The 19,126-nt window shown below is 37.8% G+C and overlaps 1 protein-coding gene across 1 annotated transcript in view; it reads left to right on the forward strand.

The window, feature by feature from the left end:
- LOC136877673 (dynein axonemal heavy chain 8) overlaps nucleotides 1-19,126 on the forward strand; it is a 353,345-nt gene that overhangs the window by 176,977 nt on the left and 157,242 nt on the right. The window contains exon 19 of the mRNA XM_068228699.1: nucleotides 12,197-19,002. Within this exon, the coding sequence (XP_068084800.1) occupies nucleotides 12,197-19,002 (6,806 nt within the window). The remainder of the gene's footprint in view (nucleotides 1-12,196; nucleotides 19,003-19,126) is intronic.

Here is a 19,126-nt window from a genome sequence, read left to right on the forward strand (position 1 = left end):
GATTTTTAACCACTCTAGCCTTTTCTTAGTATTTGTTCACTCTTTAAAAGCTACCCACAATCATACATGACTTTAAAAGTTAATTATACCTTTTACATGCACGTATGGCCGGTTTCTGGTACACCACAGTTACCTGTGAGTTACCTGTGAGTTCCTTAAATGCACTTGTAATGTTAACTGCACTGTTAACTTTAATGAGTTTCTGGAAACTTAAATCCAGATTTATAAGCCCTGGTAATAAACAGTACAGTTATCGTCATATTTAGTATCTCTCGTCCTCCAATAGATGTCTCTACACAAATATTTTTAGGGTTGTTTTGGTAATATTTAGTTATTTTTACTAGCAGAAGTTTTCTACAATGAAAAATGGTTGGCAAATATGAATACAGTCATCTCAATCAATCTGATTCAACATGTAATAATCTCTCATAATATGAATTTCTGTCTTATTCACAGTATGCAGACATCATAAATTTCACCTTGATCATTGTCATCAGTAAAATTATAAAAATACACAGCAATTACCAAACAGATCACTTTTCACTGATCCAGAACACAAGCATAAACGAAAATAATCACATAAATTAAAACGTGCAGCACACTTTGGAACCTATCATTCTGGCACTGATGATGCGATATCCATTTGTTCTCGCTACAGCTGTTGCAGATTTTTTAGAAGATCACAAACAAATCAAAAACTCCTACTTAAAACACGCATATACTGTTTGTTCTCTTGAAGGATGCTGGACAGGTTTCTTCCATATCTTGGTGCCAAGTCTTACGTGCAAAATGTTGCTTATTCCTGCTCATATCTCTCGGGAGCTCACTCATTTATCATTCTTCTTTGACATGTAGTTTGACCTGAGGCACAGAAAAGATCAGCATATTATAGTTACGTTAACATAGCGTTTAGTATACCATTATCCAAATCTGAAAGGAATAAGGAACTATTGTTTATCCGACAACAAGCCCTCTTGAATGGTTTCAACAATAACATGATGGATAAAATAATTAATAAATTTTCGGAGAAGCAACAATCTAAATTAGCAATCGAACCTAGTAAAACTGAGAAATACATCAAATTCACATATAATAATTCAAACATACACATAACAAATTTATTTAAGAGAAAAATTTCAAAATCGCATTTTCCGCCTATAGCAACATGAAACAGAGTATTTTCAACCATGATACAGTAAATCTCTCTGAAAAAGATATTTTTTTTTTGATTCAGGAATATAACTTGCATGCTTTGAGTGAAAGAATACATACATAGGATAATCTGGCCACAATTTTAAAGTAGGATATTTAGAACATGTGAATGCTGAAAAACATAGAAGATTCTCAGCTATAGGAACACATGACTACCACAGGTCATACATTTACCAACATAGAACAAGACCTCACCATCATAAGAAAGTTTAAAAAGGGCAGCTTAATGAACACATATGAAGATATATACATTCATCTAGACCAACTTGTAAAGAAAAATGATAACATTAATGAGGCTATAGAATATAAGAAACCGTTATATGATCAAATTCTGGAGTATTTGAAAATGCTTGAAAAAGATCAAGAAAAAAGGAATTGGAATCTCTCCACCTCCAGTTAGCCCTACGACATGTTTCTCCTCCTTTGAAGAGGACGGTAACAATAAGGAAGTTAATGACACACCAATATTCCCCGCTCCTCCACCTCCTCAAGTACATGAACGAGAAAGAACGCATCACTACTACACCAGACACAAGACCATAAAAAAGACAGGGGATACTGTTCCAGAGGAAAGCAGGCTTAAAAAGAATTGACAACCAGGAATTAGTGATATTTTCATCTGCAATAGTAATAGGAGCCACATTATGAAACCTAGATTTCTTCATTTCGACAATTACTAAAAAAATGTATAATTTTAAATTTATAAATTGGCTTTTTCTTTACATGAACTTTGTAAGAAAAGAATATTAACCAGGACGTATTCTCTGTAGACTATCGTACAAGTGTTTCCTTGACAACTGCTTTCAATTGTAGAAAGAATTAATATATTTTCTCTTGAGTATTTTGTTTGTAAGTTGTCATTTAATATTCTTATGCTGATTTTAAGGACACTTTCTCACAAAGCACTGATACCTTGTCAATATATGAATTTTTCATCTAAACAGTGTTATGTGGCTGAAGATGTTAATAATATACGAAGCATGTACCACTTTTAACCAATAAGTTGCCGTAAGCAACTAATGTATCGACAAGGTGGAAAATAAGAAATACTTACCTGTGAACTCCTTGAAATGTTGATCATGAAGAACACTGATTCACTAACTACAAATCCTCCAGTGGTTCCTCAGCAAGTGCAATCATCTTCTAATTTGAACAACAGTAATAGTCCAATTTGGTATTTGAATCTCTGCAAAAGTGATAGAATCATTAAAATGTTCATGAAACTGGAGAACACTAAGTACACCATCATACAAGTGTATGCCCCACAGACAGGCTGCAGTGAGGAAGACAAAGAGAAATTTCGGCAAGACCTGGAAGATACAGTTAATGATGAAAACGTTGTTATTATTATTATTGGAGATCTAAACGTGCATGTTGGGGCAGACAGACTGAGGTACGAGAACATCATTGGTCCATATGGATATGGACAAAGGAACCCACTAGGAGAACAACTATTAAATCTGTGCAGAAAAAATGATCTTATAATCAAAGAGACAGTCACAGAGTAACAAGTGTCAGTTGGGATGGCCAGTATAGAACATTGATTGACTATGTAATCACGAATAAAGATGGTGGTAGATACATCACAGATGTAAAGGTCATCCCTAGTGAAAGAATGGACAGTGACCACAGATTGCTAGCAGTAGACTTCAAACATAAGTCTAATGAAATGCCAAAAATTGTTATGAAAAAACCAAGGGTTAAAACTTGGAAATTGCAAGAAGTCCAAATAAATAAAGAATACAAACTAAGGATTCAACAGAGTCTGCCAAAAGGTGAAGTAACCAACATTAATGAAGAGTGGAAGACTTTCAAAGAGACCTTTGTGGGAGAAGCCAAAAACCTATCTGAAGTTACAAGTTCCATCAAAAGAAAAAAGGAGACACCATGGTGGAATGATAGAGTGAAAACAGTGGTGAAAGAAAGAAACCAAATAAAGAAGGCACTGGACAAGGAAAAACAAAAACAAGAACATGAACGCAATGAACAAGAAATACAAAGACTCCAAGGAGTGTACAGGAACAAGAAACTTGCTGTAAAGAACATGCATAGGGAAAAGATTGTTTACATGATGCACAATAAATTAACAAATGGAATGTGATTACCCGTGTCTTCGGGATACCAGTTATTTACAGTTCTTAATGTAGGTTTAAAAATAAAATGACTAAAATGAATAAATTTATGAACTTAATACCAGGATTCCTCCTATATACAGGGTTATTCAGAAAAGTTATCCACGTCAACTAACTCGTGAACGGTTAATGATAGTGACATTTTTTTCACTTTCAGTAGTGGTACCAAAGGGCTAATAATTGGACTTAAAGTACTGTGTCATGATGTTAATATTGTCTGAGATCATGGTACTAATTTTGCCCTTTTTTTTTTTTTACGGTACCACACTACTTTGTACACATAGTCTTAAATCTACAAACATTACAAATTCAGCACAGGGATTATTTTGAAAATCAGACAAGGACTTCTCGAAAAAAATACTATGTATTCAAACATGCCTCATTTGCCAGCTGAGGACTGAACTGTTCAATTTGTGCTACGTATGAAACATGAGCTAGCTATTGACATACAGAGTTGCTAGACAGGTATTCTCTCTACTGTGCTCATAAATACACTATGATAAAATGTATGATTTAACACCCTTAAGTTGGGTGTTAAAATGTAACAAATTAAGTGGTGAAATTGGGCATCAAAGTGGGACAAATAATGTTACATTAATAGTAATCATGTGTAACCAATATTAATCATACAACGGCATCATAGCAAACCTGGTTATCATCGCAATAAATATGTACATCTTAAATATAATAGGATCTGAATTATTGTCAAAATAAGATGTCATCAAATATTGTATAACTAATTATACATATAGGGTCAGCACATAACCATGTAAATATAACATCATAGCTCCGGCAAAACATAAGAATCAGATCTCATAAGAGTAGGTTCTCACGACAATCACCACTAAAATAAGAATATTACCTGAGACAGGCGGGCGTTTCATGCAATGGTAATAATTTAATATAAATGAAGGGATATGAAAGGATTCCCTATCTACAAATGATAAGTTTAAATATGGGATGGCTGTTTTATTTACATTCTTTTGTATTGTTGTGGAGGCGCAACATTAGATTGTTGATGAGAAAGATAATGGCGGTATTGATCTTTAACAATGGCGTACTTGATACATAACAACATGTCCATGAAATTTAATTCAATTTACAAATAATGATCACAGCGGTAAGTCCATGTGAAGAGTTTAAATACATCTTTACATTATTAAATCAATGAATTATAACAATATTCAAAATGAATGTTTGAAAATCTTATAAGAAATAACTTGAAGTACCATTTGAAAATCATGGCTTAAATGTATGGTATATATAAATATACGACTTGAAACATATATATATGGGTTGTATGATTTGGTGAATTATCGTTTCCTTCATCCATGGTTCAAAAGAAAAATCCTCACGTCAGTGTCAGTATTCACCTTCAGGTTGTTTTCAGTTAAAACAAATATAAATTAACATTACATCAATGGCAGCAACATCCAGATATTCATTAAAATACTAAAGAGATTTTCCCTTTAGCAAATCACGTAATTCAATATAAATGTAGATATCATGAAATTAAAAGGATTAATTTTGAAGATATGATACACAAATATGACATCATCTCAAAGTAATAAAAGAATTATACACCAACATGCAAATAGAAATAACAATAATGTGACATAGGCTCATTCCTAGAATGGATAAAATACATTCCCAAAATACACTTCAGTTGCATAACCACACTGGATCAATGATTCTGGATCACTCCATCACAAATAGCTGTGATAAATCATCATGCACATGCACAATACTACAATGAAGATGCTGGTCACAGGATCCGGTCAGGTTAGTGTAGAATGTACCTAGAAGAAATAACAAGAGCAGAACTTGACTTACGGCTTCTAATACCTATTTTGATTTGTATCAAAGATCGCTTCATACTGTAAACGACCTACTCATTTTCATATGCGAAGATGCTATACTCAAAAAATTCCTCTCTATCTCAATAAATATGTAGACTCATAATAAACACGTGGCTTCACAATAACACGTAGCTAACACTGTCTTCGCTCCTCCTGTAATAAAATTACTGTACTCTACACTGCAATACAGGTACAAAATCAAGTAATTCTACGATGAATAACAATCATCTCAAAGATCCTAATTAGTCTGACCAATGTAACATCATTGAAATTGGTATATATTGGCAAATGACTTCAAGAAATTCAATACTATGAATTGAGGTACATTTAAATTATTGAAATCTTGTGTGGCTTTAGGTTATTGATTGAAGATTTACATCCCTGAGTACTTTAACTTCACTCTCTGACATGATATCAATTTCATATTTCTAAGTATTCTATATGTTCTGCTCATTATTACACTAAAATATATATAGAAATTCAACCTTCTGAAAGAGAATGCTTATTATTAAATAATGAAGCAAGGACTTATTTTTTGATGAACTGGGCACCACCGGGGTCTGGTGATGTGTTTTAATTCATCCTGGGGATTTTTGATGTCTTGATGTTACACTCACAAAATCCGGTAAGAAATTAGAGTGGAAAAAGATGAATGATAGAATAGAGAAGAACCGATTAAGATGATTTGGGCACATAAAGCAAATGAGTGATGAAAGAATGCCAAAATAAGCTGATGGAAATCCAAATGCGAGGAAGGAGAAGCTGCGGATGACCATGATTGAGATGGGAGGACACAATCCAACACAGTATTAGAGAAAGAAACTTGGTCTGGGACACAGTGTTGGAGGAGGAGTGGTGGAAGACCGAAGAAAGTGGAGAGGAACCATATTTGCCCCTACCCGGCTACAGCTGGATAATGGGAAATGATGATGATGATGATGATGATGATGATGATGATGATGATGATGAGAGGCATTAAGCAGCTATTATCACTAGGCAAGACTAAACATGATACCTTGCAATTTTCAAAATTATATTTTTCCCATCATTTTTATTTTAATTAATGAGGTAAGACACATGTGCGTGCCACTTGCCCAAAAGCAAATGTACATTAAATGTGCTCAGAAACAATTCAGAACAGGGCGTGTGTCCATATAAAGTTTTTTGCTTCAAATAATCATTCCTGTCATATCGCTGAATATTGACCATTCCTCCTGGGACACCCTGTATATAATATCTTGTGTACTATGGTCTTGAGCAACCTACGACAAATTTTTCATGTTGGTGACTAGTGTTCGGGTGTTCTTCACATGTATTGTTCTTTGGAGAAGTGAGGTGCCATTTATACTTGCATTCTTGTGGTACTGAATAGAGTGGAGTTTCAGTGATAATAAAGACGTGTGAAGAAGCCATGCTGTTATCCGGATTCCCTATGGGAATCAACGTCTATATCATCTGATGACCATGGAGGCATGAATTTTGGTAGTGAGACAAAGTCTATCGTAGTGCATTGGCACTGCCGGTGGCTTCAAGTAGCCTACGCAGTGGCCTCCACGGTATGCACTAGCCATGCATCTTGGTAGGTGTGCTAAGTACCAACTGACGAGCTCAACCTAGCACACGGGGGCGAAATGCTGGCAACCAGGAATGAGTAGCTGGAAAATTTATAATATCCAATAACAGACCATTTATATTGGTATTATAAATGAAGAGATATCAACAAGTTATGAGCCAAGAGCATTACAGTTCATCCAAGAGTGTAAAAGAAGGAATGACAAGAGTTATTGAATAAAGCAAATTGTGCCATTAATAATGACAGACAACAAGTGGCAGTACTGTGGACCAGGGAAGAAGCATTAAATAAGAATGTGGCTAAGTGTACAGTAGAGAACTATTTTTTTCTGGGCACTCAAGTGAAACTAGACTTGTTGCTGAAAGATGTGTGAGAAGGAGTGATAGGATATGAGAATATGCCAGGTTGTCAATTGGCTCAAATGGAAAGGAAAAGACGAGCACAAAACAGTGTGATCATGTTAGCAGTTATCTTCAAGTATGTGGGAGAGAAATTTGAAAGTGATATTGCAGATACTGAGCCGGCAGAAAAGGCCGAGAAACTGGAGAGTTGCTATAGTAGCCCCTGTGTTTAAAGGAAAGGGTGATAGACATAACGCTGAAAATTGCAGGCCAATCAGTTTGACATGCATGGCATGTAAGCTTTGGGAAAGCATTGTTTCTGATCATATTAGACATGTTTGCAAAATTAATAACTGGCTCAATAGAAGGCAGTTTGGGTTTAGGTAAGGTTATTCCACTGAAGCTCAACTTGTAGGATTCCAGCAAGATATAGCTGATATCTTGGATTCAGGAGGTTAAATGGACTGTATCGCGATTGACCTATCTAAGGCATTTGATAGGGTAGATCATAGGAGACTACTGGCAAAAATGAGTGCAATTGGACTAGACAAAAGAGTGATTGAATGGATTGCTATATTTCTAGAAAATAGATCTCAGAGAATTAGAGTAGATGGAGCTTTATCTGACCCTGTAATAATTATGACCGGAATTCCTCAAGGCAGTATTATTGGACTTTTATGTTTTAATAATGTTATTTTCTTTATGTTCCACTAACAATTTGTACAGTTTTCAGAGACACCGAGGTGCCGCAATTTTGTCCCGCAGGAGTTCTTTTATGTGCTGGTAAATCTACCAACATGAAGCTGACATAGTTGAGCACCTTCAAATATCACCAGACTGAGCCAGGATCGAACCTGACAAGTCGGGGTCAGAAGACCAGCGCATCAACCATCTGAGCCACTCAGCATGGCACTTTTATGTTTTCTTATATATATAAATGATGTGAGTAAAGAAGAAGCCTCCATGGCTCAGGCGGCAGCCTCTCACCGCTGAGTTCCATAGTTCAAATCCTGGTTACTCCATGTGAGATTTGTGCTGGACAAAGCAGAGTTGGAACAAGTTTTCCTCTGGATACTCCAGTTTTCCCTGTCACCTTTCATTCCAGCAACACTCTCCAATATCATTTAATTTCACCTGTCACTCATTAATCATTGCCCCAGAGGAGTACGACAGGCTTTGGTAGCCGGCACAATGCTATCCTCGCTGCTAGATGGGGGCTCAATTCATTCCATTCCTGACCCGGTCGAATGACTGGAAACAGGCTGTGGATTTATAAAAAAAGAGTAAAGAAGTGGAATCAGAGATAAACCTTTTTGCGGATGATGTTATACTGTATAGAATAATAAATACCAAGTTGCAAGATTGTGAGCAACTGCAAAATGACGTTGATAATGTCGTGAGATGGACAGCAGGCAATGATATGATGATAAATGGGGTTAAAAATCAGATTGTGAGTTTCACAAATAGGAAAAATCCTCTCAGTTTTAATTACTGCATTGATGGGATGAAAGTTCCCTATGAAGATTACTGTAAGTACCTAGATGTTAATATAAGAAATGATCTTTATTGGGGTAATCACATAAATGGGATTGTAAATAAAGGGTACAGATCTCTGCACATGGTTATGAGGGTGTTAGGGTTTGTAGTAAGGATGTAAAGGAGAGGGCATATAAGCCTCTGGTAAGACCCTAAATAGAGTATGTTTCCAGTGTATAGGACCTTCACGAGGATTACTTGATTCAAGAACTGGAAAAACTCCATAGGAAAGCAACTCTAGGAGCAAGTTGTTATTGTCATTAACATTGCATGGTAATTTGATGAATATTTATGGCTGGTTGAATGTACATATGTGAAATTAGTGCCCAATGGAACCAGAAGACTCATAATTACACATTATTATCAAAAGATAACACTATGTTCTAAAAGGAGTTTCTCCCGTTTCAAATAGAAACTAAAATCCACAAGAACTTAAGTAAACTGCACTATGTTCAACCAACCACAAATATTCATCAAATTACAATGCAGTGCTAATGAAACTAACAGCTTACTTCTAGAAGAGGAAGAAAAGAAGACAACACTCAGCAGAACTTTTCATTAGTGTGTGTTATTCTTCATAGACTGGAATGTTACCATTCTTGCATGTCACCAAGCATTTTACCAGTATTGAACATATTTTAAACAATTTTAAATAATCTAGGCCCGGTTTCATCAACACATGTTAGTACTTAACAAGGTGTTAAATCATTTTAACGTACGATTTAAGAAAATTTGCGTTTCATCAACAACTGTTAACATAACAAATGTTAAACTGCGTATTAAAGTTAACATCAGCCATTTCCAATGTTAAGTGGCTAACATTAGCATTTAGCAACCTGTTCCAAAATGGCTGCTGTGAATCTCGCTTTCGATGCGGAATTGCTCTATTTAGATCTTTTACAAAACAATCCTGATCGAAGAAGAGTTCAGCGACGTAATGACTTTTGAAAATTTGATGGATGCGGAATTTCTTCATAGATACAGGTTATCGAAAATAGTCGTTGCTAAGGTTGTTGACGAAATTCGAGTGAGGTTAAAATATCCTATGAAGAGAAAACCTCTTTCTCCAATGTTGCAGTACTGATAATATTACGATTTTTTGCTACTGGTTATTTTCACATAATGGTCGGAGACAATGCTGGAATTTCTAAAGCCACTGTTAGTAGAGTTGTTTGACGAGTGTCTGCAGCAATAGCATCCATGAGGAGGAGGCATATAACATTACATTCCCTTCAGTAGAAGAGCGTCAGCAAATTATCCGCAACTTCTATGAAATAAGCCGTTTTCCTAGTGTTTGTTCTAGGTGCAATAGATTACACACATATAAGAATCCAATCACCTGGAGGCAATTGGGCCGAAATATATCGTAATCGGAAGGGATATTTCTCTGTTAATGTTCAGGTGATTAATGAGCCTAACCTCCAAATCAGGGATATACTTGCTAGGTGGTCTGGTTCTGCACATGACAATACAATATTATTTTAATAACTCCCATATCCGAGCACAGTTTGAAGTTGGACAATTAACGAAGTGATTTTGTTAGGTGACAGTGGATACCCGCTAAAAAAGTATCTGTTAACCCCATTGAAACCATCGCGGACTTTCTCCCATGCCTCGTCCTTTGGTTTTATCGTCAAGTCATCCGTGAGCTTGCACTCAATAACTTACATACATTTACTAACTAATTCAATTAACAACTCTTTTTCGAAGGAGGAAAAATTAGAACTACGATTCCGTTTCACTTCTCGCGCCATATTTTACAGCTGTACGCAAACAAAAGTGCATCGGAGCGCGCTGTAAAACAGCATGTTCGTACCACTGCCTCCTTGATTCGCACCAGTTCGCAATATTGGGAGAGTTAACAGCCGATTAGTTAACATTTCACAAGAAAAGTTTGATGAAACGCAAGAAACCTAGCAAGATGTTAAAATTTTATCTCCGTATTAACTAACTACTTGTTAGTATATATTTAACATGTGTTGATGAAACTGGGCCCTAATGTTTTATTGCCTATGTCAGTTTTTGTTTTTCATGCTTTTCAGCTGAAGATGTCCCTCAAATCAGCACGAGAGATGTACTAATTAAATGTTATGCTAAGTCCAAAATTAGATGATAAGCTAAGCTTATTTAATCAAAAATTAGCCATTAAAAATTATTGGAAGGTGGAAATCATCTCCTAAAACCAAAGTTGAGCTTAATGCCAATACGGAACCCCACAATGAAATTTATATATTGGAATAGTAACCATTCGACTGCTCTCTCATTGAAAGCTTTCTCCCACTGTGCCACAATTCTCTAACATCAAATCCCCACGTGCTTCCTGAAGACCTTCATGATTCTGTTGTTCTGTATGGCCAGAGGCATAGTCATCTTGAATCCAGCCACATTGTTCCCGTTTTGCTAACATTTTGGATATTAGCTGTTCAACCAATCTCTCACAGAGAGATTCTTTACAGCACAGTCTTTGAACGGAGCATTGGATGGATGAGTTTGTGTACTGTGCTGTAGCTTAGGTGTCATGTGCAAGAAATACTGGTTCCATTTCCTGTCTTGCCACTAATAAAGAAACAACCCCCTGTGGGTGGGGAATGCAGAGGAAGAATACACCCACGGTATCCTCTGCCTGTTGTAAGGGGTGACAAAGGGATGATCGAATTAGGACCATGAGACTACTTGTAATGAGTACCATCATGTAGGGAACACCAGGGAAAGCCTTTACTTGCGAGTAGTACCACTATGTTAGGTACACCGTAGGTTTGTGATTAGTAGCAACAGTGTGTGAATCAGGATGGGTTTTACAGTACCAGTGATTAGTACCACAATATGTGGAACACCACAGGCTCACGTTGCTTATGATTAGTACCATTATGTGAGAAACACCACGGATCTGGGCATTGCCTGTGATTGGTAGCACTATATGAGCAACACCACGGGATAGTACAAGTCCCTGTGATTATTACACCTATGTGAGCAACACTATAGGTTTGTGTTGTTTGTAAGTGGCACCGCAATGTAAGAAACACCATAGGTCGGCGTTACATGCGCAAATTACATTACCTGTGAGTAGTATCATAATGTGTGGAATACCGCCAGTCTACGCTATTTTTGATTAGTACAGCAACATGAGAAATATCATGGTTCTACTTTACTAGCGATAAGTACCATTATGAGGGGCTGATGACCTGGATTTCGGACCCCTTTTGATAACAAGCATCATTGATTCAGGATTGTGTTTTAAAAGTACTCCCTGAGTCAATTATACTATTGTTTTACACTAGTTTCTGGGAATGTGGGGCATTGTGGGTTGGATCCACTGATTGTTTTAAATTTATATTCATCCATTCCTTCTTCGTCATCACATTTTGAATTCTTTTCAGTGGATGATTTTGGACTTTTAAAATTACATTTCATCTCATTAGGGGCTAATGACCTAGATGTTAGGCCCCTTTAAACAACAAGCATCATCAGACCTCGTAATATAGTACATAATTTTTCTTAGTGGTATTTCAAGTTTACTGATTCACAATTTCTCTCTCCCTACAGAAAATTTCAAGCTGGCGCTGCTAGTGGAGTCAAATGCTTGGAAATATTTGTTGGGTCGTTACCTGACTGTAGCATACAGAAATAAACTTAATGAGACAGTCAACTTCATCACTGACAAGTCAAACTTAATGCAACGGAAAATTAAAGATCTGGATGATGTGCGCCTTCAAATGAAATGTCTCAATGAGATCCGAGAACGTTTCATTGATCTTGATCAAACGATGGGTGTCATGGAGGAAATGTATGCCATTTTCGCAAAATATGAAGTTGACGTTCCCAAGGAAGATGTAGACCAAGTTGACACATTGCAGTACAACTTCCAAAATATGGTCAACAGTGCTAAGAAAGTCCAGGCAAATTTATGTGAAATTCAGGCACCATTCCAACTTGAATTAATTGAAGGTGTGGAAAGTTTCCGGAAAGACGTGGAACAATTTGACATAGACTTTGAACTCAATGGTCCTATGGTACCTGGAATACCTGCCGAAGAGGCAAGCGAGAGGGTGCTCTTATTTCAAGCAAGGTTTGATGATCTATGGCATCGATACGAGATGTATAGTAGTGGTGAAGCCTTGTTTGGAATGGCTGTTAATGAATACCCAACCTTAATGCAGAGAAAGAAAGAGCTCAATCTTCTTGGAAAGTTATACGGTCTCTATGATACAGTTATGAAGTCTGTAGATGGATATTTTGACATTTTGTGGACAGAAATTGACATTGAAGCTATTAACACAGAGATTCTTGACTTTAAGCTAAGATGCCAGAAGTTACCTAAAGGTATGAAAGACTGGCCGGCATTCATAGATCTGAAGAAAAAAATTGATGACTTTTGTGAGACAATTCCTTTGCTGGAAATGATGACAAATAAAGCCATGAAAGATCGGCATTGGAAGCGATTGTCAAAACTGTGCAATTATAATTTTGATATAGAGTCTGAGGGATTTACTTTACGATCTGTAATGGAGGCACCTCTTCTCAAATATAAGGATGATGTAGAAGATATCTGTATAAGTGCTGTGAAAGAAAAAGATATTGAAGCTAAACTAAAGCAAGTAATAGCTGATTGGTCTCTGGTTGAGTTACAGTTCTCTTCATTTAAGGCTCGAGGTGAACTCTTATTGAAAGGGACTGAGACAGCTGAAGTGATTGCTCTGTTAGAAGACAGTTTAATGGTCCTTGGATCACTCCTCACAAACCGTTATAATGCGCCGTTCAAGAAGGATATTCAGCAATGGGTACAAAATTTAAGTAACTCATCAGATATACTTGAGAACTGGCTGACTGTGCAGAACCTGTGGATCTACCTAGAAGCTGTCTTTGTTGGAGGTGATATTGCCAAGCAGTTACCAGCAGAGGCCAAGAGATTTAATAGTATTGACAAGTCTTGGGTGAAAATTATGACTAGAGCTCATGAAATGAAAAATGTAATTACGTGCTGCGTAGGAGATGAGACAATGGGACAACTACTCCCACATCTTCTAGAACAATTGGAATCATGTCAGAAGTCACTGACAGGGTATCTAGAATCTAAAAGACTTATTTTTCCAAGGTTTTTCTTTGTCTCTGATCCAGCTCTCTTGGAAATTCTTGGGCAAGCCTCGGATAGTCACACTATTCAAAATCACTTGCTGAGTGTTTTCGATAATGTGGCGAAAGCTCATTTTCATGAAAGAGATTACGATCGTATCATTGCCGTTGCATCTCGAGAAGATGAAACTATATCTTTGGAGAAAGATGTTCTGTGCGTAGGTGGAGTAGAAAACTGGCTCGGAACTCTACTTAATGTTCAGCAAGCTTCATTGGCGGGGATAATTGCATTAGCAGCAGCATATATCATTGACCCTGAATTTGATGTGTTACAGATGCTGGAAAAATATCCAGCCCAAGTTGGTCTTCTGGGAATTCAGCTACTGTGGACATCGGAGGCTGAGGTTGCTCTTAATCATGCGAAGTCTGATAGAACTATCATGAAAGCAACAAATCAGAATTTCTTAGATTTGCTCAATCTTCTTATTGCACAAACTGTCAAAGACTTGACTCACTTTGATAGGACTAAATATGAGACTCTGGTTACTATTCATTTGCATCAGAGAGATATATTTGATGACCTTTGTCGATTGAAAGTGAAGAATGTCACTGATTTTGAATGGCTTAAGCAAGCCCGGTTTTATTTTGATGAAGACAAGGATGAATGTCTAGTCAGGATCACAGATGTAACATTCATTTACCAGAATGAGTTCCTTGGTTGCACAGAGAGACTCGTGATAACACCTCTCACTGACAGATGTTACATTACTCTGGCTCAGTCCATTGGAATGTCTATGGGCGGTGCTCCGGCAGGTCCTGCAGGCACAGGTAAAACAGAAACAACCAAGGACATGGGAAGGGCTCTAGGTAAATATGTTGTTGTTTTCAACTGTTCAGATCAGATGGATTTCAGAGGGCTGGGTCGAATATTCAAAGGTCTAGCCCAGTCTGGTTCATGGGGTTGTTTTGACGAGTTCAATCGAATTGAATTACCAGTATTGTCAGTAGCTGCTCAACAGATAGCCATAGTACTTACAGCAAAGAAAGAAAGGAAGACCAGTTTTATCTTCAGTGATGGTGACACAGTATCACTTAACCCTGAGTTTGGGATATTCTTGACCATGAATCCTGGCTATGCTGGAAGACAGGAACTGCCTGAAAACCTGAAAATAAATTTTCGAACTGTTGCAATGATGGTGCCTGACAGACAGATAATAATTCGAGTGAAACTTGCTAGTTGTGGTTTCATTGATAATATAAATCTGTCACGGAAATTCTTCACTCTGTACAAGTTGTGTGAAGAGCAACTGAGTAAGCAAGTGCATTATGATTTTGGTTTACGAAATATTCTGTCTGTACTTAGGACTTTGGGGGCTCAAAAGAGGGCAAACCCAAATGATACAGAGGAAACATGTGTGATGAGAGTACTGAGAGACATGAACTTGTCAAAACTAGTTGATGAGGATGAGCCACTCTTCATATCACTCATTGAAGATCTCTTCCCAGGAATAAAGTTAAGTACTTCAACATATAAGGAACTGCAGAGAGCTATAGAGAATGCAACCAAAGAAATGGGGCTCATCAATCATCCTTCATGGAACCTGAAAGTGATTCAGTTTTATGAAACTTCATTGGTGCGGCATGGCCTCATGGCTCTCGGTCCCACTGGTTCGGGGAAAACCACTATGATCCACACTCTGATGAAGGCAATGACAGAGTGCGGTAGGCCACACAGGGAGTTACGGATGAACCCCAAAGCCATTACTGCACCACAGATGTTTGGTCGCCTTGATGTGGCCACAAATGATTGGACTGATGGCATTTTCTCTACTCTCTGGAGAAAGACCCTTAAAATTAAAAAAAATGAAAATATCTGGTTAGTACTTGATGGGCCAGTGGATGCTGTTTGGATTGAAAACCTGAACTCTGTCCTCGATGACAACAAGACGTTGACACTTGCTAATGGTGATCGTATCACCATGGCTCCCAACTGCAAACTGCTCTTTGAACCAGATAATGTGGATAACGCCTCTCCTGCCACAGTGTCCAGGATGGGAATGGTCTTCATCAGTGCCTCATCACTTACTTGGCCACCCATATTGGAGGGATGGTTTCTAAAACGCACACAACAAGAAGCGGATGTCTTGAGAACACTTTTCGAAAAAATATATAGTGAACTTCATACTTTTGTTCAGGTCCGTCTCAAAGCTAAAATGCCTATTCTAGAGAGCCTCTACATACGACAGGTTACAGATATCCTTCAAGGTCTTCTGGATTTTGGGGAGGAAGTTCGGATTTTGCCCGATCGCCACTTGGAGAAACTATTCCTTTTTACTCTCATGTGGAGTCTAGGAGCTGTACTGGAATTGGATGATCGAGAAAGGATGGAAGAGTTTGTTCTCAGCCATGAATCTAAGCTAGATTGGCCAAAGCTCAGTGAAGGAGAAAATATATTTGAGTATGTAGTATCTCCTCAAGGAGCTTGGCAAAATTGGAGTGAACTAGTAGAAGAATATATATATCCTACAGATTCAGTTCCAGAATACTCCAGTATATTAGTACCAAATGTAGATAATGTCCGTACGGCATTCTTGGTAGATAATATTGCAAAGCAAGCCAAGTCTGTGCTCTTGATAGGTGAGCAGGGAACAGCCAAGACCGTCATGATCAAGGGTTATATGTCTCGTTATGATCCAGAATTTCACTTGAATAAAAGCTTTAACTTCTCATCTGCAACAACTCCTAACATGGTCCAGAGAATAATAGAGAGCTATGTCGACAAGCGAGTGGGAACAACATATGGACCTCCAGCTGGTCGTAAGATGACCATTTTCATTGATGATATAAATATGCCTATCATCAACGAATGGGGAGATCAAGTAACTAACGAAATAGTTCGGCAGCTCATGGAAATGGGTGGGTTTTATTCTCTAGACAAGCCAGGAGAATTCTCCACTCTGGTAGATTTACAGTTTATAGCAGCCATGAATCATCCTGGAGGAGGACGTAATGATATTCCTCCTAGGCTCAAGAGACAATTTAATATCTTTAATTGCACTCTACCTTCAAACAAATCCATGGACAAGATATTTGGAGTAATATCCTCTGGCTACTTCTGCATAGAGCGCTTTAAGCAAGAAATAGTCGATTTTGTACCAAAATTGGTTCCCTTAACCCGACGCTTGTGGCAACAGACCAAAGTCAAAATGTTGCCCACACCTGCTAAATTTCATTACGTATTCAATTTACGTGATCTGTCTCGTATATGGCAGGGTATTCTTTATGTTCAAGATCCAGAATTGCCAGAGATCCAAACAGTGTTAAAATTATGGGCACATGAATGTAGAAGAGTTATTTCTGATCGATTCGTTAACGCTGCTGATCGTAAGTGGTTCGATGAGAATATGAAGAAGTGTGCTGAAACAAACCTTGAAGATGATTATAAATACTACTATGCAGATGAAGTCTATTTTGTAGATTTTTTGCGTGAACCACCAGAAGCGACTGGAGAGGAAGACGAAGACATTTCCTTGGAACCTCCGAAGATTTATGAAGAGATCCCTAGTTATGAGTTTGTAAGTGAAAAGCTATTCCAGTATATGGCATCATATAATGAGACTGTGCGTGGAGCAACGATGGACATGGTTTTCTTCCATGATGCGATGGTACATCTCATGATCATATCGCGAATTGTCCGCACACCTAGAGGTAACGCCCTTCTAGTGGGAGTTGGTGGATCTGGTAAACAGTCTCTCACCAAGCTAGCCTCACATATAGCTGGTTATAAGATCTATCAGATAACACTCACACGATCCTACAATGTTAATAATTTCATGGACGATTTAAAACATTTGTATCGAGTTTCAGGCTTTGAAGGCCATGGTATTAGTTTTATCTTTACAGATAATGACATCAAGGATGAAGCTTTTCTAGAATTCCTCAACAATGTACTAAGTGCTGGTGAGGTAGCAAATCTATTTGCAAAGGATGAAATTGATGAAATAACTGGAGATCTGGTCCCTGTTATGAAGAAAGTTCAGCCAAAACGACCACCAACGGGTGATAACTTATATGACTTCTTTATATCACGAGCGAGAGCTAACCTGCACATCGTGCTTTGCTTCTCTCCTGTCGGTGAGAAGTTCCGTTCTCGTTCTCTCAAGTTCCCAGGTCTTATTTCTGGTTGTACCATGGATTGGTTTTCCCGCTGGCCTCGTGATGCCTTGATTGCAGTATCTTACCACTTCTTGAGTTCTTTCAAAATTGTTTGTACTCCAGAGACTAAAGTTCAAATAATTGAATTAATGGGGGCTGTACAAGATAGTGTTGCAGAGACGTGTGTGGTGTACTACGAAAAATTTAGGAGACAAACTCATGTTACCCCAAAATCATTTCTTTCATTCCTTGATGGCTATAAGAAGATTTATCGTGAACGCTTTGATGGAATAAATGTAATGGCCAAAAAAATGAGCATGGGTCTTAGCAAATTGGTAGAGGCTGCTGAAAGTGTAGATATTCTCCGAAAAGAGTTGGAAGAAAAGGAGAAAGAAATACAGGTAGCTAGTGCCAAGGCAGAGACTGTGTTGGCAGAAGTAACTGCTGCTGCAACAGAAGCAGAAAAAGTGAAATCCGAAGTACAAGTACGGAAAGATAAGGCTCAAGCCCTATTTGAAGTGATCGCCGTGGACAAGGCTCTGGCAGATGAGAAGCTACAGTCAGCACTTCCAGCCCTGGAGGCAGCAGAGGCCGCTCTTAAGACCATAAAGAACAGTGACATTGCTACTGTAAGGAAGCTTGCCAAGCCTCCATATTTGGTGACACTTATCATGGATTGTGTAGTAATTCTCTTTCAAAAGAAAATTAGCGCTGTTACTCTTGATATGGACAGAAATTTCTTGGTACCAACGTGGAGTGAATCTCTCAAAGTTATGGCTGATATGAGGTTTCTCTATAATCTACAAAACTTCCCAAAAGACAGGATCAATGCTGAAATGGTAGAATTACTGTTACCTTACTTTGATAACCCTCTTTACACATTCGAAAATGCTAAACAGGCTTGTGGTAATGTAGCAGGTCTGCTGCAGTGGACAATATCAATGTCAGCATTCTACGCTGTCAACAAAGAAGTGTTGCCTCTGAAAGCCAAAGTTGCAATTCAACAGGCAAAGCTTGAAGGGGCCAAAAGGGACTTGCAAGAAGCTGAGGCTGCTCTTGAGGATAAAGAGAGAGAACTGCGTGAAGTACAGGCAAATTTTGACCAGGCAATGGCTGAAAAACAAGTAAGTGATAGTTCTTGCCAGTAATACAATGTATTATCCTGTGAGAATGACTGTAGCAAGTTGAAAATCCCACAAGGGAACAGTTTGGGTTGAACCAAATGATTTCAATGAAACTTGGGTGAAC

The sequence above is a fragment of the Anabrus simplex genome, chromosome 7, assembly GCF_040414725.1.
Source record: "Anabrus simplex isolate iqAnaSimp1 chromosome 7, ASM4041472v1, whole genome shotgun sequence".
NCBI classification, from domain to species: domain Eukaryota; kingdom Metazoa; phylum Arthropoda; class Insecta; order Orthoptera; family Tettigoniidae; genus Anabrus; species Anabrus simplex.